General features: G+C 39.7%; 1 protein-coding gene across 1 annotated transcript in view; it reads right to left on the reverse strand.

The window, feature by feature from the left end:
• LOC148939972 (citramalyl-CoA lyase, mitochondrial-like) overlaps positions 1-17,845 on the reverse strand; it is a 73,868-nt gene extending 56,023 nt beyond the window's left edge. The window contains exon 1 of the mRNA XM_089105787.1: positions 17,752-17,845. Coding sequence (XP_088961913.1) covers positions 17,752-17,796 — 45 coding nt within the window. The 5' untranslated portion in view covers positions 17,797-17,845. The remainder of the gene's footprint in view (positions 1-17,751) is intronic.
• Positions 17,846-19,652: the final 1,807 nt, after the last annotated feature.

Here is a 19,652-nt window from a genome sequence, read left to right on the forward strand (position 1 = left end):
GCATAAAGAGCAAGTTATTGACTAGGGTGAGAACCCTTCATTTACGTAATACAAATATATGAATATAGAAGTTCGTTATGTAAGTTATTTTGTAAGTTACATCATATCAAAATTTCAAGAGAGCCATTTAGCCAAAAAAAAGTAAAATTAATATGCAAAATTCATTTTAAGTATTCATGTCTGGTGATCCAAAATCAAAGCTGCATTAGTTCAAAAACGTTCAGAAATTAAATTTTAAAAAAACAACAAGTTTTTTTTAACTGAAAGTAAAAAGCAATATTAAAACTTAAAACAAACAGAAATTATTCTGTATATGAAAGGGACTGTCCCCTCCTCAACTCCTTGCTCTTTATGCTAAAGTTTTTTATTGTTTTTGTAATATTCTTACCTTTCTGTTCCAGGTGACCTGGGTTTATATGTCTAAAGAATAAACGTTGAGACTTTCTAAATGGTGTCAGATCCTCTAAAACAACATGGAAGCCAACGTCCCCTACCCTGCAATTGATTGGACAAGTGATAACCTTAACGAGGCATGGACAAGATTCAAGAATCATGTAAAGCTGATGTTCCAAGTACCCCTTAGCGGAAAGACAGAAAAAGTGCAATGCGCCTCCCTGCTGATCTGGCTTGGAGATAAAGGGCATTTTTAGTACCTTTACAATCACAGCTGAAGAACAGGACAAAATTCAATCGTACATGGACAAGTTCAGTGAACATTGCCTCCCTCAGTGCAAAACAGTGTTTCAAAGATATCTCTTTCATAAACGTGATCAACAAGATGGTGAACCATTGGATCAATACATAACTGATCTGAATCTTTTGGCTCGTGAATGTGCATATTCCACAACAGCCATGAGAGATGAAATGGTAAGAGACAGACTTGTATGTGGCGTCTCTTCAGCAAAAGTCAGAGAGAAACTCCTCCAAGCAGGATCCAATCTAACTCTGTCACAAGTAATTACTATAATACAAACACACATAGAAACCCAGGTGCAGTTCAGGACAATGTCACATCCTGATACATGTGGCAGCCAGGCTTATCAAGAAACATGCATAAAGCATGAAGTGGATTTTGTCAGGAGGGCAAAGAAATCAAACCATGTCCCATCAGTAAGACAATGCTATTTCTGCAGGGGGATTACTTACCTTCCCACAAAAACAAAAATATGCAGTAACTGTGACAAACCAAACCATTTTGCAAAGGTATGCTAAAGCAGCAAAAAGGTGGTGAACGTAATAAATCAACAACATCAAGCAAACAAGCATCAACCAGACAGCAATGATGAGTTCTGCATTGACACTATAAACATGGACAAAGGTGATGATCAACCATATGTGAAGCTCACAATCAATGAACACATCAGTATCACTTTCAAAATTGACATGGGTGCACAGGCCAACATCATACATGAAACATTTTTTATACCCGCAAATCAAGGCCCAAAGTCAATAAGACGCTATAAATCCTTACTAATTTTGGAGGACATAAGATCCCAATGCTTGGCGTCAGTAGCCTTAACTGTGCAAACACCAACAGATGCACTGAGACACAGCCCTTCTTTATAGTGAAAGACGCCCCCATCCCAATCCTAGGTTTTGAAACCAGCAAAAAACTAAAATTAATTAAGCTGATACTTACTGTGACAAAACCAACCCCATTCATAGAGAAATTCAAAGACGTATTCCAATGTATAGGACAGCTCGAAGGTGAGCGTCACATAACACTCAAAGAAGGAACCGAACCTAAGGCTGCACCAGCCAGACGCATCCCAATATCCCTCCAAAATAGGTTAAAAAGAAACTAGACAGGATGGAAGCACTTGGGGTGATCAAAAAGGTTACTTACCCCACAGATTGGGTAAATGCTGCAGTTGTGGTTGAAAAGCCTGACAAAAGCCTCTGGGTCTGCATTGACCCACAGGACCTGAACATGGCCATCAAAAAACCCCACCATCCAATGCCCACATTTAACAAAGCAATACTAAAACACTCCAGTGCTAAATTTTTCACCAAGCTGGACACCCATCATGGATATTGGTCTCTCATTCTTGACAACAAATCATCTCAACTAACAACATTTAACACTCCATATGGCCAATACATGTTCAAATGCATGCCGTTTGGGTTGATTTCAGCCCAGGATGAACTTCAATGCTGCATCAAAGAGGCATTTGAAGGCATCAAAGTTTTTCTGTCATAGTTGATGACATCATTATATCTGGGGAAACCCTAGAGGAGCACGAGGCAAATGTTTGCAGTGCACTGATCAGAGCATGCAAAAGGACTATGAAATTCAACCTGAAAAAATGTGTGTTTGGGTGCAACAGCATACCATACTTTGGACACATAATATCAAAAGGCAGCATCCTGCCAGACCCACAAAAAGTCTGTGCACTGAAAGAAATGAGAGCCCCATTTACCAAGGATGAACTACAGACCCTACTGGGAATGATGACCTACCTAGCAAGGTACATCTCCAATCTAGCATCACTAAATCAGCCACTACGTAACCTGGCAAAACAGTGACAGCTCAAGTGGGAGCCACAACACGATATATCATTCAACAACATCAAAGAATCCATTTGCAGCTCATTGGCATTCTTTTATCCAAAAGCAGGGAACATCGAGCTACAAGTTGACGCTTCGAAGTTTGGCCTAGGAGCCACCCTTATTCAAAATGGGAAGTCAATCTCCTTTGCATCATGCTTGTTGAACACCACAGAGCAGAATTATGGTACTCGAAGATAGAAAAGGAACTATATGCTATTCTCTTTGGCTGCATACACTACCACCAGTACCTCTATGGCCAGAAGTTCATAATTGTATTAGATCACAAGCCTCTCCAAGTAATCCTGAATTGCCAAATATCAAAGTCGTCACCAAGACTCTAGTAGATGCTACTGAGAATCCAACCATATGACTTCACCATAACATTCCACCCAGGCAAAGAAATTCTAGTTGCAGCTGCCCTGTTACGCATGTATCTCCCTGAAGAGGATGGCGAGATGCAAAAAGAGATTGAATCATATGTGCATTCCGTTATGTCAATCCAACCAATCAGCTATGACAGACTTAAAAAGCTCAAACAAGAGACAGCAGCTGACACTTAATTGGTTGAGCTGGCCAAGACAATCAAAAGTGGTTGGCCAGCATCCAGAAGAAATCTCCCAGCAACTCTCACCCCATTCTGGAATGTCCAGCATGACCTGACAGTCATAGACCAAATCATACTAAAAGGAGATTGCCTGGTCATACCCAAAAACACCCGCAAAGACATCCTCAACTGCATACACAAATCACATCTTGGCATTGAAAAAACTAAACAGCATTCTTGCTCAGTCATTTTTTGGCCAAGGATGACAAAAGATATTGAAGAACATATCAAACACTGCTATGCATGCACCAGACTCCAGAACTCCAACCAGAAAGAGCCCTTGATGCCACATGACATCCCTGACTTACCATGGCAGAAAATCGTTTGCAACCTCTTCTACAAAAACAGAGAATACTTCCTCATTACTTTCAAGTAGTACAGTCAATTTTTCAAAGTTGATAGAATGGGAAGCAGAGCATATGCTTACCAAATAATACTGTATCTAAAAAAGCACTTTGCATGTTATGGAATTCCCCATATGCTCATTACCAACAACAGCTCACAATTCACATCATCCATCTTCCAAAAATTCATATTGGATTGGGAAACATCTCAGACCACATCCTCACCACATTTCCCCCAATCAAACGGATTGGCAGAAAGGTCCATACAGACAGCCAAAGATATCCTGAGGAAAACCAATATTGCTGGAAACAATTTTGAGCTGGCGCTGCTAGAGTACAGGAACACCCCAGTTGATGGTCTGGCCTCTTCATCCCAATTGCTAATTAGCAGAAACCTCAGATCAATAGTCCCATACACCAAAGACCATTCACCACAAGCAGTTTTGACAGAATCAAATAAAGCACCAGTCATGCCAGAGCAAGTACTATCATTGACAGTCAAAGCAACTGAAACCCCTAAAAATTGGACAACCAGTAGAGGCCCAAATCCACAGCAAACTCTGGTAGGCAGGCATTGTCAAAAGAGCAGATGTGAATCCACAATCCTACAAAGTCAAGACAAATGACAGAGCAACCTACAGAAGGAACAGGTGTCACATAAAGATATTCTTTCAGCAGCCTCAGTTGCCAGACGCCACCATAACTGAAGAGATCCCCCATACAGATACTCTAACCACACCACTGAGTCTATCAGAAACAATGCCTACCCCTGTCCCTAGAACACCAGATGAAAACCGTCTGAAACACCTCACTTGTGTTCATAGCCCAACATTTAACAGGCCCATACCTGTATCAATCACCAGTCACGTGACCAATACAGAACTCCATGATACCCCCTACATAACCCATACCATTTGCTCTGTGAATCCAGTCCAGAGGCTTAACCTGTGAAATGGTAATTGGTGAATTAAAAGGATACCCCCCCCCCTTTTCGAAAGTGAAGTGAACACTGTAAAAAAAAGGAGTGAGCCTAGCAACTCCTCATACAGAAATATAGTAATGTATTACGGCAGTGTGTTTAGTATCTAAAAATGAAATTTGTTGTATTATATTTTTGTACCAGCTTGCTAGTTTGGAAAGGAGGAAGGATGTAATGTTCTTACCTTTCTGTTCTAGCTGACCTGGGTTTCTATGTCTAAAGAATAAACGTTGAGACTTTCTACATTTTAAAAAATAAAGTTGTGAGGAAGAGTCAAACTTTAGCATAAAGAGCAAGGCATTGAGGAGGGGACAGCTCCTTTCATATACAAAATGATTTCTGTTTGTTTTAAGTTTTAATGTTGTTGCTTACTTTCAGTTAAAAGAGCTTGTTTTTTTTTATTTAATAAAATAAGGAATTAGGAGGACCTACTTTCATTTTATTAAGATATTTTTCTTTGGAAGAGTAGTAAACCTCCTCTATCTTTACTGTGGCCAAAAAATTTGCCTCTAATTTTTTTATAAGCAGAATTCATAAGCACCTATCAGGGGGGGGGGGAAGGGAGCAGCCCCAACCCTGGCTGAATGATGCTGCTTTATATATTTAGATTTTTGTTTTGAGATTTCTATTATACAACTAGACCCCAGCGCTGTGCCAATAAGGGTAGGTTGGTGGCAGTGGGGGCAAAAATTAGCAGTAGCAGTGTGCTGCTGGCACAATCATTGTTGACTGCAAACATTAATGTTTTGATCAGTCTTTCTGAAATCCCAGCTTTAATTTATATCAGATTTGGGCCTGTTCACAAGTTAGAAACTTAGCAAGTTGCTGGCTGGATGCTGGTCTTCTTCATTATTCATCAAGAGAAGTAGAAATCTGGTATAAATAAAATGGCTGAGGCTTTTCAGAACCCTTGCATAATAGTTGAAATATCTAACAGCTATGTATTCCTAACATAATTAATTATCAAAATTAGTAGCATTTTTTTTTATCAAGCAACTTTCATCATCAAGAAGAACAGAAAAATCTTTCCCCTTAGTTTTCATAACATCAAACATCCAGAAAGGATTTGGAAGGTATATCCCCTTTCAATCCAGATTGTTTTGATAATGAAGATCTGTGGTCTCAAATACAGACCAACCAAATGTTTTTTAGGCCATGAAGCTGGTGGCAAATAGCCAAGCTCGTCAGAGGCTCTAACTCCAACTGCATCTCTACCAGCACTGCCATTGTCTCACCCAATGCTTTCAGTAAGCCCTGTGATTTTAAAACTTCTGTGAAATAGGATAGTCACACCTGAACAAGTGCAACCACATCCCAGTACCACCAAGAAAACAAAATGCTTCAAGGAAGAAAGTTGGGCAGAACATAATTGCTGATACATCAGTGAAAGCCAAGATTAAAGTTACCTCTGCTACAAGGAAGGCAAAGAAGAGGTGGAAAAGAAAAAAAATTGTGAAGTAACAAAAGCAAGAAAAGTAAAGAAGCAGGCTATGAAGAGATTTGGCAAGAAGGCAGCACTGAGGGGAAAAATGAACTGAAAAGGTTCAGACAATGACTGTTAATGACAACTCAGACAGTTCTCTTTTGTAAGATAGTAAAAAGGAATGTGAACTTGGTTTTGATTTGGGTTACAGTTTACAACTTTGTAATAGTCATCTATAATGGCTATTAGGGAGAAGGTAGAACTTACTGCAGAGGTCAGTGTAACAACTATGAGTGGTGGGAGAAGTAATCTGTGAAAGTGGCTGCAATAGCCAGATCATATCTGCTACATGAAAGAGGATTTAGGGTAAAGACACCTAGTACTTGGATAGTACGTGATCTTGGACAAATGTTTTGACTAAATGTATATTAACTAAACAAAGACAGCAGGCTCTCAATCTTGGACCTGATGGAGATAGTTGGGATTGGCTGACTACAATCTTATAGCCAACCCTTCTGAAGCCTATTGCTGATTCTAGGTGGGAGCAAAGGGCTAGCTAAGCCTAGAAATTTCCATGGCGGTGGTGGGCATCCAGGCAATGAGGCTTGACCCTCAGTTCCTGGGCAGCATAGGAAATCTGCATGCACACCTCAAAGTGGTGAAGGGTGTAAACTTCACTGAGCTCCATGCCAAGCAAAGTGATGGCCAACATGCTTCAGGTGACTGCAAGACTGGGGACCTTGTGGTGTACCTTATCCTCAAGAAATGCTCAATGATGATGACAAATATGATGAAGAAAAGTTTGGCTACAGCATCCCCAGTATTATGCAATGAGACAAGAATGGCGCTCTTGTTGAAAAGTATGCTAGCTACCGTCCTATCAAAAAGACAATCCTATCAAGAGGATTCCAAAAATACAGCCATTAACACATTCTAGCCATTGCTGGGATTGCCAGTGGCTGGAAAAGGCGGAGCCTGCCACCCTCAAGCAAAACCTATGGAAGGAGACATGTTGTTATCTACTGGGTGCCACAATGAGTCTGGATGCAGCTTGAATGTGCAACAAGTACAAGTAAGTATAGTAAAGCCTATTTAAATATAATTACTCTTTTTCACAACAGATGTCAGTGATTGAATCTGTCCATGATTGAGATACTTCAATTTTAAGATCCTTTGTTCAAGATTGGGCAGTAGCCTATTTTCCAAGATTAGAGTCAAGCTAAAAATTTACAATTACAATTAGACCTTTACTATTAACTTCTGTACATTTAAAATATCTACTATTGTATATGGGTGAAATGTTCAACAGATGAAATAGTAATTATAAACATCTACCTATGGCAAAGACTCAAGATATATTGATTCTTTGCTATACCAAGGTGTCTTGAAATAGAGAGGTCCTTAAATCTCAAGTTCCTACCTGTAAGTTAATCTGGTGTCTGTTTGAAAGACAGTTGTCTATTCAATGGATGTGTTACAAGAACTAGTGTGAATAAAAATTTGCCCTGGAGGCACAAGAAATTCTTGTAAACTAGTTGTGTGTGCACTTGTTTGTTTAATTTTGAAAACGGCAATTGATTTCCAAGCAGGAACATCAAAATCTTTAACCACACAAGAAAAGAAAAGCTCCAGCATTGTGGTTGAGACAATAAAGAATAGGCTCAGTTTAATTCAAAGTCAGGGGAACACTACCACTTTGGCCAGCAACAGCATGCTTGTGGCATTACAACATTTTTTTGGTGGTGTTTTATGCAAGTGCTGGTGTCTAGCCTATATACAACATTGGAAGTTCCAACTAGACCAGGTAAGCCCCCTTGAAATCCAGCTTATGGGTGCCCATAAGCAGAAACAAAGCTATTATTCCTAATCACAGGTATTTTACCCTACCACTTGATGTAGGGCTACCTTTTAACACATTTTCTGAATTCCCTAAGTGTTAAAATTGCAGATGTATCCTTGCCACCCCATTGGAGCCACAGGTGCTAGTACAGAATTACTTCAGTAAATTCTTACCAAATCATATTTGAAATATATTGATTTAATTGCTTTGCTTGCTTTGCTTTTGTGTTGTTTGCTTATGCTTATGCACTTTATTTATAGGTGTTGGGTCTCCATTAAATAAGTGAATTCAACTCTTTTACCCAAAGATTGAATACATTACATGGTGTCAGAATGGACAGCACACCCTATCCAACAATTGATTGGTCGTCAGCCAATCTCAAAGCCTCGTGGAAGCGATTTCGCCAGCATGCTGAACTGATGTTCACAGGACCCTTGTCCGGAAAAGCCGATGCTGTGAAGTGCTCCTACTTACTGATATGGGTAGGAGAAAAAGGCCGAGATATATTTAACACATTCCAGATTCCAGAAATAGACAAAAATAAAGTGGATGTATATCTGAGAAAATTCAGTGAGCATGTTGAACCCAGTTCCAATCCCATATTTTCCCGATTCGTTTTTCACAAACGAAATCAGAAAGAAGGAGAGACAATTGAATCATATGTGACATCTCTGAAGTTACTGGCCCTCGATTGTAGTTTCGGAGATAGTTCGGACAAAATGGTGAGAGACAGACTGGTGTTTGGAGTACAGAGTGACCGGATAAGAGAAAGACTATTGAGTGAAGGTGGAAGGCTTACACTAGCAAAAGCTATTGATATTGGCCATGCAATTGAAACAGTTGTGGAGACCCATACACAGATGAGAAATGAACAAAGTACTAGTGCTGTAAAGCAAGAAGTGGAAGCCATACGCAAACAAAAAGTGTTGCCAAAGACAATGACGCCAAACTGTTACTTCTGTGGGAACCAGTACTCCCGCGAACACAAATGCCCCGCAAAAGGAAGATCTGTTCCAAGTGTCGGAAGCCAAATCATTTTGCAAAGGTTTGCAAAAGCAGGTCTGTCAACGAAATTGAAGCCCTGCCAGCTGAGAATGAAGGAAACAATGAATACTTCATCGAGTCTGTTGACAGCAGAACAAATTCAGTCCAAAAACCGATGATTAAAGTTAACCTACCTGAATACTGACGAGAAATAACCTTCAAAATTCATACAGGGGCTGATGCAAACGTTCTCCCAGCAAGTGAATTTAGATCCCTAAAACCAAGACCTACTTTGCTTCCCAACAAAGATATCCTGACAAGCTACAGTGGATGCAGCCTTGAAGTACTTAGAATTGCACAGATTGTGATTCAGTATAAGGACCGAGAACTGCAGTTCCATGTGTTCCATGTTGTTGAAACCCACAAAGGACCAATCCTTAGTAGACAAACAAGCAAACAGATGAACTTGATCAAGTTTGTGCTTAGCATGTCATGTAGCATGACTGAAGACCCAGCCACGGTTTCAACCAGACCTGAAGTATGACAGATCCTTGAGGAATATGATGATGTCTTCCAAGATATTGGGACGTTGCCTAGAAATTTTTACATTTACCTGAAAGAAGGATTTGTTCCGACAGTCCAGCCACCAAAAAGAGTTCCATATGCCCTTCAGCCAAAGCTAAAAGAAGAACTAGACAGATTAGAAAATCTTGGCATCATAGAAAAGGTACAAAAACTAACAGACTGGGTGAATTTAATTGTCCTTGTAAAGAAACCAGACGGAAAAATCCGAATTTGTCTAGATCCAGTGGACTTAAACAAATGTATCAAGCGTCCTTACCACCCCATTCCTAGCTTTGATGATGTAGCAGTGAGATGTGCTGGAGCAGAAAGATTTTTCAAAACCAACGCTAGAAATGGTTACTGGTCAATGGTTTTAGACGAGGAATCTGCTGACCTCACTACATTTAGCACAACAATTGGAAGATACCGCTTCAAGAGATATCCTTTCGGGCTCATATCAGCCCAGGATGAGTACCAAAAACGAATGGAAGAGGCGTTCGAAGGTATTGACATTGGTCTGATTGTAGATGATGTTGCTGGAATGGCTGAAAGTACAACAGATCATGATAGGAAACTAAGGACAGTTATGCAGAGGGCTTGTGAAAAAGGCATCAAGTTCAATAAAGAGAAATGCCTTTTTGATGCCGTAGCCATTCCCTACTTTGGACATATACTGACAAAGGGAGGTATGGAACCAGACCCTAACAAAATTAAGGCAATGAAAGAAATGCCAGCCCCCAAGAACAAAGATGAATTGCAGACTCTTCTAGGGATGTACAACTATTTGTCAAGGTACATTCCTGGCCTCTCTACCCTAAACCAGCCACTTAGGGACCTGGCCAAAGCAAAGGAGTTCAAGTGGAAAGTAGTACACAACGATGCCCGAGTCAAAATCCAGGAAGCCATTTGCAGCAACCTCGCCTATTTTGATACCAAAAGTGCCCAGGTGGAAGTGATAACAGACGCATCAAAACACGGGCGAGGTGCTCAACTGGTTGCGGATCACGCCACAGTAGCCTTTGCTTTTAGATCTCTTAGTGACACAGAAAAATGGCACTCACAAATCGAGAAGGAGTTTCTGGGAATTGTGTTTGCCTGCACACATTTTCATCAATATATTTGTGGTAGAAAGATCACTGTGACAACGGATCACAAACCTTTAGAGGCGATATTGTCCAAACCAATAAATAGGGCACCCCACCGATTGCAAAGAATGATGCTAGTGCTCCAGTAGTATGAACTGTCATTCCAGTATTATCCCGGCAAAGAAATCCTGGTAGCTGATGCCTTATCACGAAAGCACTTACCTGACCAAGACCCAGAAATTCAAATTGAAGGAGAAGTAGCCATCCATGCGTTCTTTAGAGATATTCCAGTAAGCAGAAACAAACTAGAGGAAGTCCATGAGGAAACCCTAAGAGATGTAGAGCTGAAAACACTGTCAGACATTGTCGAATCTGGCTGGCCTAATGACCAAAGAGATGTACCATCTATTGTTCTTCCATTCTGGAACTACAGAGACGAGCTGGTTATCAATGATGGTATTATACTGAAAGGCGAACGCATTGTTGTGCCTAAGGCACTGCGTGGAGACATACTGCGACAGCTTCATTCGTCACACATTGGCATTGTGAAAACAAAAGAAAGAGCTCGTAGCTCTGTATTTTGGCCTAACATCATGAAAGATATCATGCAACTAGTATCTGGTTGCGAAATATGCGCCATGCATCAAATGGATCAACAGAAAGAGCCATTGATATCCTCAGAGGTTCCCCAGTATCCATTCCAACACGTAGGCCTGGACGTCTTTACATTCAGTGGTATGGAATACCTAATCACCGTAGACTATTATAGTAGATTTATCGAGGTGGATAAACTTGCCATTTCAAACTCACAGCAAGTGATCTCGAAATTAAAAATGCATTTCGCCAGATATGGTATACCAGAGAAGATTACTTCAGACAATGGGCCACAATTCAGCTTGGAGCAGTCTCAAACGTTTGCAGCATCCTGGGATATCAACCACGTCACATCAAGTCCCCAATACCCACAGTCCAATGGGATGAGCGAGAAGGCGGTCCAGACAGCAAAATGGATCATGACGAAAGCAACAGAAAGCCAAACAGATCCATACATCGCATTGCTGGAATACCAAAACACCCCAGTTGATGGAGCATACACACCGGTTCAGCTGCTCATGAGCAGGAAAACCCGGTTGATGGTCCCAGTGCTGCCATCCCATCTGCAGCCGAAAATAATTGCGAAGCTAGTTTTTAAGAAAGCAAGAGAGAAAGCTCAGGCTAGACAGCAGAGAGCTCACAACAAGAACGCCAAAGAGCTGAAAGAATTGAGCATAGGAGAGAAAGTATGGGTGAAATTTGACGAAAATAGTAGATGGCGCAAGGGTGTAGTTGAGAAGAAGTTGAGACAACAAGAGCGCTCTTACCTGGTGCGGCTGCAAGACAACAGTACTCTTTGGAGAAACAGGCGCCACCTACATCACAGATCAGAACCAGTTATAGCCGAGCCGGCGCCTATACCATCCCACCCATTACATGCAGGCCGTGTTACCCAGGGACCTGAACTACATACTTACCCGGATGGAACAGCAACAGTTGGAGCTAGTATGATGCCTGTCGCAGATCAATCCAGTGCCGAGTTGAACAGCAGTACTGACAAAGAAACCCCGTCAATAGTCAAAGATGATGATTTCACCATATCCGAAAGGCCAAACGTCAGGGGGGAGGAGGAAAGAGCATTAAGTCTACGATGTCAGTCAACTACTGATACAGTCATACCCTCTGTGACCAGTACTGAAGCCAGATGCAGGAAGAGTCACTTGCTTAGGCAGACTTTCCAAACCACCTGTGCATATGAACCTGAGCATTGATCGTCACATTGATATCCACCTCTGTCCAGCCTGGCAGTGATGAAAGCCATTTCTACATGAGAAAGAAGATGAAATATATTGATTTAATTGCTTTGCTTGCTTTGCTTTTGTGTTGTTTGCTTATGCTTATGCACTTTATTTATAGGTGTTGGGTCTCCATTAAATAATTGAATTCAACTCTTTACCCGAAGATAGAATACATTACAATATTATTGATTTACAAATAAACTGAATATACCATTCGATGCCTTTTTTTATGCTGATTACAAATGTATCAATCATTTCTATCAAAAATGAATTTTAGCCCCCCCCTCTATATATGTCAATTAAGGATGTATATTTGCACATATGGGGGTAGGATTTAGGTTAGGGGGGGGGCTAAAATTCATTTCCAATAGAAATGATTATTATATTTGTAATCAGTATAAAAAAAAGGCATCAAATGGTGTATTCACTTTATTCCTAACTCAATAATATGATTTGGTAAAAATTTACCATTACTTCTTCTCAGAAGGAAACCCTAAAAAATTCTGAACTCTTGAATAATCTAAATACATAAATGTATCATTCCTAAAAATTCTTTACTTTACTTTCCTGTCCTCCTATTGTGCAAATAGGCTATAGAGCCCAAATTATATATTTGCAATGCATTTTTCTGTTTTTTTTTATCTTGCTGATGTTACTTCTTTCCAGTTAAATCTATTTGCAAATTAAGACTTAGAAATCAGAAGAGGTTTAACACAAAAGCTTGGCAATACCTTCCCAGAGTATATTTTTTGCCCTGGATCCATTACAGAAAGTTTCATTTTCCTAACCTAGTCCTTTTGGTATAGTTCTACAAAATCATATTATTGAGTTAGGAATAAAGTGAATACACCATTTGATGCCTTTTTTTATGCTGATTACAAATATAATAAGCATTTCAATCAGAAATGAATTTCAGCCCCCCCCCCTATATAGGCTATACATAACCTAACCTAACCCAACCTATCCCTGAATAGGCCTAGGGGAGAACGGGGCGAAATTGGACAGGGGCAAACTTGGACGTCGAACCTGACAACTAGCCTATTGCTTCTATCAATCCACAAAAAATAGGGTAGATGGGGCTTATGTATGTCTACATTGGCGGGAAGTTTGAAATCTAACGGAACTGTTAACACCAGGATAAGAGGTAAGAAAGTTTTTAGATGCTTAAAAAAAATCTGGGAGTCGCAACATCAGTTCGATTTGCGGTAACAAAAGGTGGTAGTTTTTCTTTGTTGTTGATGTTGTACAGTTGCTAGATACATCCTCTATCTATGCCCTGAGTTTGATTTGTCTATTCCAAGTACTTCTTTTTCAGGACGCCATTTTCTAAACTTGGTTCGATAGGGGTGAGATTGGACAGAAATTTGGGGGTGACTTTGGACACTGTCCAAGGTCGCCCCGTGTGTCCAACTTCACCCCATGCCATTTTTGTTTATCATTTTAGAGAATGTCTTTGCCTCTTTGGAGGCAATTTTTAGAGAATTTCTTAACTAATATTTGGAGTTTGATTGATGATGCTAGATGGCGTTGCTTGTGTGTAGATGTGTTTTTTTTTTCGCACAACACAACGAGGTTAAGTTGGCTGTTTCATTAGCTTAATGAAAGGAGCAGCATTAAAACTTAAAATGACCATAGAGTAGTCAGTAAAGCCCCTCCTCCACGCCTCGCTCTTTCCTAATAGAATTTTTGACTCGTAATCGCAACTATCTTTTCGACCTCACAACAACTTTTTTGAGAACCTCGTAAGGCGGTGAGGAGCGGACACCTTATTCCTATATGGACTAATTTCTGTTCGATTTAATATTTAATTATGCTTCTTACATTAAGTTAAAAAAACTTGTCTTTTTTAATATATTTTCAGGACGTTTTTGAATTAATGCAGCTTCAATTTTGGGTCATCATACCTTAATAATTAAAACAAAATTTATGTATCAATTTTATTTATTTTTTGGCTAAATGGCTTTCTTGAAATTTTGTTCTGACGTAACTTATGAATTTACTCACGTAACAAACTATATTCGTATATTTTCATTACGTATTTTAGGGGGTTCACCCCCTAGTCAATACTTCACTCTACGCTAAAGTTCAAATTTTGTTCCAATGCTTTAAGAATGACCCCTTAATCACAAAAGCCATGAAAATTTTTTTTTAATTTTTAATATAATTTTTTTTTAATTACATGATCAAACAATTCATGGTAACGAACTGTAAGTAAGGAGGGACCCGGTTCATATCATTGCTTCTTAAAGCTATTTCCAGGTTATTTCCCGTGCATTTACTGTTTGTTCTTTCTAGTTGGACAATGGTTCGCAACTACATCAGGAAACACGATCTACCAGATGGCGAATCCATGGAGCAGGCAGTGAATGCAGTCTTAGAGCGTAGACTATCTATTAGAAATGCCGCAAAAACCTATGGACTGAAGAAATCAACCGTCACCTATGCTCTGAAAAATCGACAAGGAGTTACTGAAGAACCTCGAGCGAATCCAGTTACACCCCCATGTCGCCCAAGCCCATCGCCCAACCTGAAGAGAAAAACTGTTTTCTCTAACAAACAAGAAAAAGAGTTTGTAGAGTATCTCCTAAAATGTCAGCTGATGAATCAAGGCCTCACTCCGAAAGAAGCGAGGAAACTTGCCTTTGAATGGGGCAAATTGATTGGCGTCGAAACGCCGGAGAGCTGGGTGCGAGACGACATAGCTGGGGTTGACTGGTTCTCAGGCTTTATGAAACGAAACCCAGAGCTATCTATTCGTAAGCCTGAAAATACCAGCCAGGCAAGGGCTGCTGGCTTCAATTCAGTGGTTGAGAATCTGTTCTTCGAACACCTGCAGAAACTCTACGAAAAATTCAAGTTCCCACCAAACCGTATCTGGAACTGTGATGAAACTGGGGTTCCTACTGTATTGCCAGCTCCAAAAGTAATCGCAAGGAAAGGATCGAAGCAAGTTTCCCAGACAGTGTCAGCAGAGAGAGGGGAAAATGTTACAATGCTCGGGTTTATTTCAACTACTGGTCAAGCTCTTCCCCTCGTTTTTATATTCCCACGGGTGAAGATGAAAGACCAGTTTTTTCGAGAAGGCCCCCCAGGATGTCTCGGGCTTTCTCACCCTAGTGGTTGGATGACTTCCATCAACTCTGTAGCTGCTATTGAGCACTTCATCAAGCTGGTGAAGCCATCAAAAGAAGACCCTGTGCTACTGCTACTTGACAACCACAATAGCCATGTTTCGGTGGAATTAGTGCGGCTGTGCAAAGATAATTGGGTCCACCTCCTGACCTTTCCTCCCCATTGTTCCCACCGCTTACAGCCATTGGACGTCTCTGTCTACGGACCGTTCAAGTTTGCGATGAGAGAATCACTGAACACTTGGTTGCAGATCCATCCAGGTCAACGAATTACGATTCACGAGACTGCCCAGCTCTGCAAAGAACCATTCCTTTGCAAGTTCAACCGGGGAAATATAAAGGTTGGTTTCACGAAAGCTGGAATTTGGCCCTTCAACAGAAGTGTATTTTCTGAGGTAGACTTTCTACCTGCTGAGGTGACAAATCGTCCACCCCTGGATGATTCGTTACTCGATATGGAGCCAATACCCTCCCCCTCTCCTCCTTCACCTTCTCGTCCCCAAAGCGAGCTAGGAAAACAGACTCCTGAAGCAGTAAGACCCTATCCAAGAGCAGATATGACAAAGCCCAGAAGGAATGCGAGAAAACAAGGTCGAACTCGTATTCTTACCGATACACCCGAAAAAGATGCTTTAGAAGCTGAAGCACGAGCGAGAAAGGAAAAGCAGAGTAAAAAGCCTATGCCCAAGCAGGCCAAGCAGCCGACTGCCAAGAAAAGAAAGCAAATTGAATCTCCAGTCGAAAGTAGTGGTGATGACATTGAACTTGACGACAATTCATCTGACGATTCTCTGCACCTCCATGAGGCTGATAAGGATGACGTAGATAAGGACATTCAAGCCGGAGACTTTGTTCTTGTCAAGTTCGAGTATGGAAAGAAGGAAGCCCTTGTGTATTATGTTGGCAAAGTTCTTGATGTTGTAGAAAAGCAGTTTGCGAGGGTTAACTTTCTTTGGAAACAAGGGGACAAATTCATGTTTCCTCAGCTTCCCAATATTGCTGAGATAGACATTACTGACATAGAACTGAAGCTTCATGTCCCCTCTTCAGCTGGTGGAACCGGTCGTGCAGTTCAGGGGCTTGTTTTTGGTTGTGATCTTTCGATGTACGCTTTAAAATGATAATTCTAGTTAAAACCCGGAGGCCTGTGCAATGTTCCTGGCTGATTTTTTTATGCAATTTTAAGTTTTCATATGATTTTGAGTGATTATATATCATTTTAAACGAAAATTCTGTATTTGGATAAAGTTTAATTGCTTAAAATTGTCTTGTCCAAGGTCGCCCCATGCCTGTCCAATTTCACCCCGTGTACGGGGCGAAACTGGACACTTGACAAGGTCCTACTCTCATGGTACTCACGCTTCAGGATGATCTTTAAAAATCTGAAAAAAATTCACCATTATTTGCCAGACTTTTACCTTTCTAACGACCCACACTAAATTGTTTTATGTCAATCCAGTACCTAGTTATGCTGGGAAAACTAAAAAGTGTCCAAGTTTGCCCCATTCTCCCCTATGTAGGGGGGGGGGGCTGAAACTCATTTCCAATAGAAATGCTTATTATAGTCATAATCAGCACAAAAAAGGCATTGAATGGTGTATTCACTTTTGTCCTAGCTCAATAATATGATTTCGTAGAACTTTACCATCCTGTTGGTAAATATAGGCTATACCAAATCATATTATTGAGTTAGGAATAAAGTGAATACACTATTTGATGCCCTTTTTTATGCTGATTACAAATATAATAATCATTTCTATTGGAAATAAATTTCAGCCCCCCCTATATATGCCAATTCAGGGTATTTCTAGATTAGGGGGGGGTTAAGTTTAAACTCACCTCCCATTTACATCAGAAACAAAATTTGCCCCCCCTAATGTAGAAATATATACCCTGAATTGGCATATATAGGGGGAGGGGAGCTGAAATTCATTTCCAATAGAAATGATGGTAAAGTGCAACTCAGGGTTAGGTTGAGTATATATAGGGGGGTGGGGCTGAAATTCATTCCTGATAGAAATGATTATTATATTCCTAATCAGCATAAAAAAAGGCATCGAATGGTGTATTCACTTTATTCCTAACTCAATAATATAAATTGGTAAAACTTTACCAAAAGGATTATTATATTTGTAATAAGCATAAAAAAGGAATCAAATGGTGTATTCAATTTATTCCTAACTCAGTAATATGATTTGGTATATATTTACCATTCTTTTCCAAGATGGCAAAAAGTAGCTTTTCTAGAACTTTACTAGATCTACTAATTCTGTTGGATTACACTAGGCTATTTTTGCCCTTAGCCTATTAACAGCCTGTTTGCAATGGCAAATAAAGAAATTTAAAAAAAATGCAAAATCAGCAAAGTACGAAGATACAAAATAAATGAAAAGTTAAAAACTGCAGCCAACATACATGCACTGACCTAATAGTTTTTACAGTAGGAATTCTCAACCTCATGTTGATAGTTCAAATGTTTTCCAGGATTAGGGTTGCCACGAGATCAAAAATATTATCCCGATTTTTCTTCTTAAGAAATCCCGAAAATCCCGTTCGAAGGACGGTGAAACGTGGTTTCAAATTTTAACTCACAACTGATTGTCAATATTCCTAGTACTATTTCTGTGAAAATGTTATGGTGGATTAGTAGGATCTAGGACCAATATTTTAGACCAAAGCGATTGGACAAAGTTCTGAGAAAAGGTGTCCACACATCCACGTTTCATCGTTATTTTAATTTCCCACCGGAGAATTGACGTCACGCTTCGCAGCCATATAGCGCGTCCGGACTATCCAATTTCTGAAAAATGGGACGGAAATCTGGAAAAAGGAATAGTCTTCCAGACTAGGTGGTGGTTTTCAAAAATTTGGTGTTTTTTTAGAAGATATCTGTACATATTCATCGGCGCTATCCCCATCAAATCTGTTTTTCTGACCCAAAACCTAGAGAAAACAAATTTAGAGCCTCAGTTAGACAATTTATCATTTTTCTTTTCAAAAAAATCTCAGACAACTATTTTATTTATCACTTATCGTGTCTAATAATCTACTTTTTCTGGAATTTTTTCCAAAAAAATCTGTCCACACTACCACTTCCGTCCCATTTTTCCATTTTCCGACCCTCTGATTCTTCCTGCCCAGAAAACATAAAAATAGGACGGGAGACATGTCTATATTCCAAAATTTCCGTCCCATTTTTCCAGAAAATAGATAGTATGGACGCGCTAATATTCATTATGGTTTCTCAAGCGGTAAAGGTTGCCTTTTATCACGTCTTCACGCGACCCTTTCTCTTTTACCATACCTGCTTTTCTGTTCAGCAAAAGTTTCAGCAATCAAGAAGCGGACAGCAGAATTATAATTCGTCTTACAAAAGCATCCTTTTGAAAAAATAAGTATAATGCCGTACGCTTTTTAATTACCTTCTCTGAGATTATCTTTGCCCAAGGCATTACATGGGGCAAAATGAACTACAATGACAAAAATAGAAAATCCTCGCTGTTTTTTTTTCATTCGCCGCTCGTCGTTACATTGGAGTCGAATCTTCAAAAGTCAAATCCCGAACGAAAAAATCGTTGCCCTAGCGTACAAACGCATATCCAGAGGGAACAAAGAAAAACAGAGAATATTCGTGATATCGCACAGAAAAAAATAGTAGATATTAGCCAAAATCGCTGAAAATCTCTTTTTAATAAGAAAATCCTGGTTTTTAGCAAAAATTCCAGTTTATGGCAAAAACTCTCGTTTTTTTAAAAGAAATCCCGGAAATCCCAGACACAAAAAAATAATCCCGGACTGCAAAAAAATCTCGGAAAACCAGGATTAATCCCAGACGGTGGCAACCTTGCAAAGGACAAAGTTTTAATAGTCAATGTCAAGCATGCATCACAAGCAGCTGAATTTATCACGGCTCTACAGATTTTCAAGAGAGATTAAATAGCTCAAAGAAAACCTGATGCCCTTAAGTCTTGTATCATAGGGCTCAGAAATACCTATACGAAGTTGCCACACAATTAATATCGGTACCCATCACTAGTGTCCCTTCTGAGATTATCCCATCTGACCATTGACTTGTTGCTTTTTTTAATTGCAAAAACTGCAGAAAAATTTCAAAAAAATGTAGTTTTTTTTTGTCCTGAGCTTGAATAATTGAAAGTCTGGATTTTCGTGATATTCATTTATGGATTCGAAGTTTATTTTTATCGTTTCATTTATATTATCCAAAATTTAAAAAATAATTATACAAAATTTACTGTAGTCACAATTTTTGTTGCTCAACATTGGTAAAACCAAAAGTTAATCTGAGCAATAATCTT

Source organism: Artemia sp. Qi Xiang Cuo, chromosome 20, assembly GCF_049724085.1.
Source record: "Artemia sp. Qi Xiang Cuo chromosome 20, ASM4972408v1, whole genome shotgun sequence".
NCBI classification, from domain to species: Eukaryota; Metazoa; Arthropoda; class Branchiopoda; order Anostraca; family Artemiidae; genus Artemia; species Artemia sp. Qi Xiang Cuo.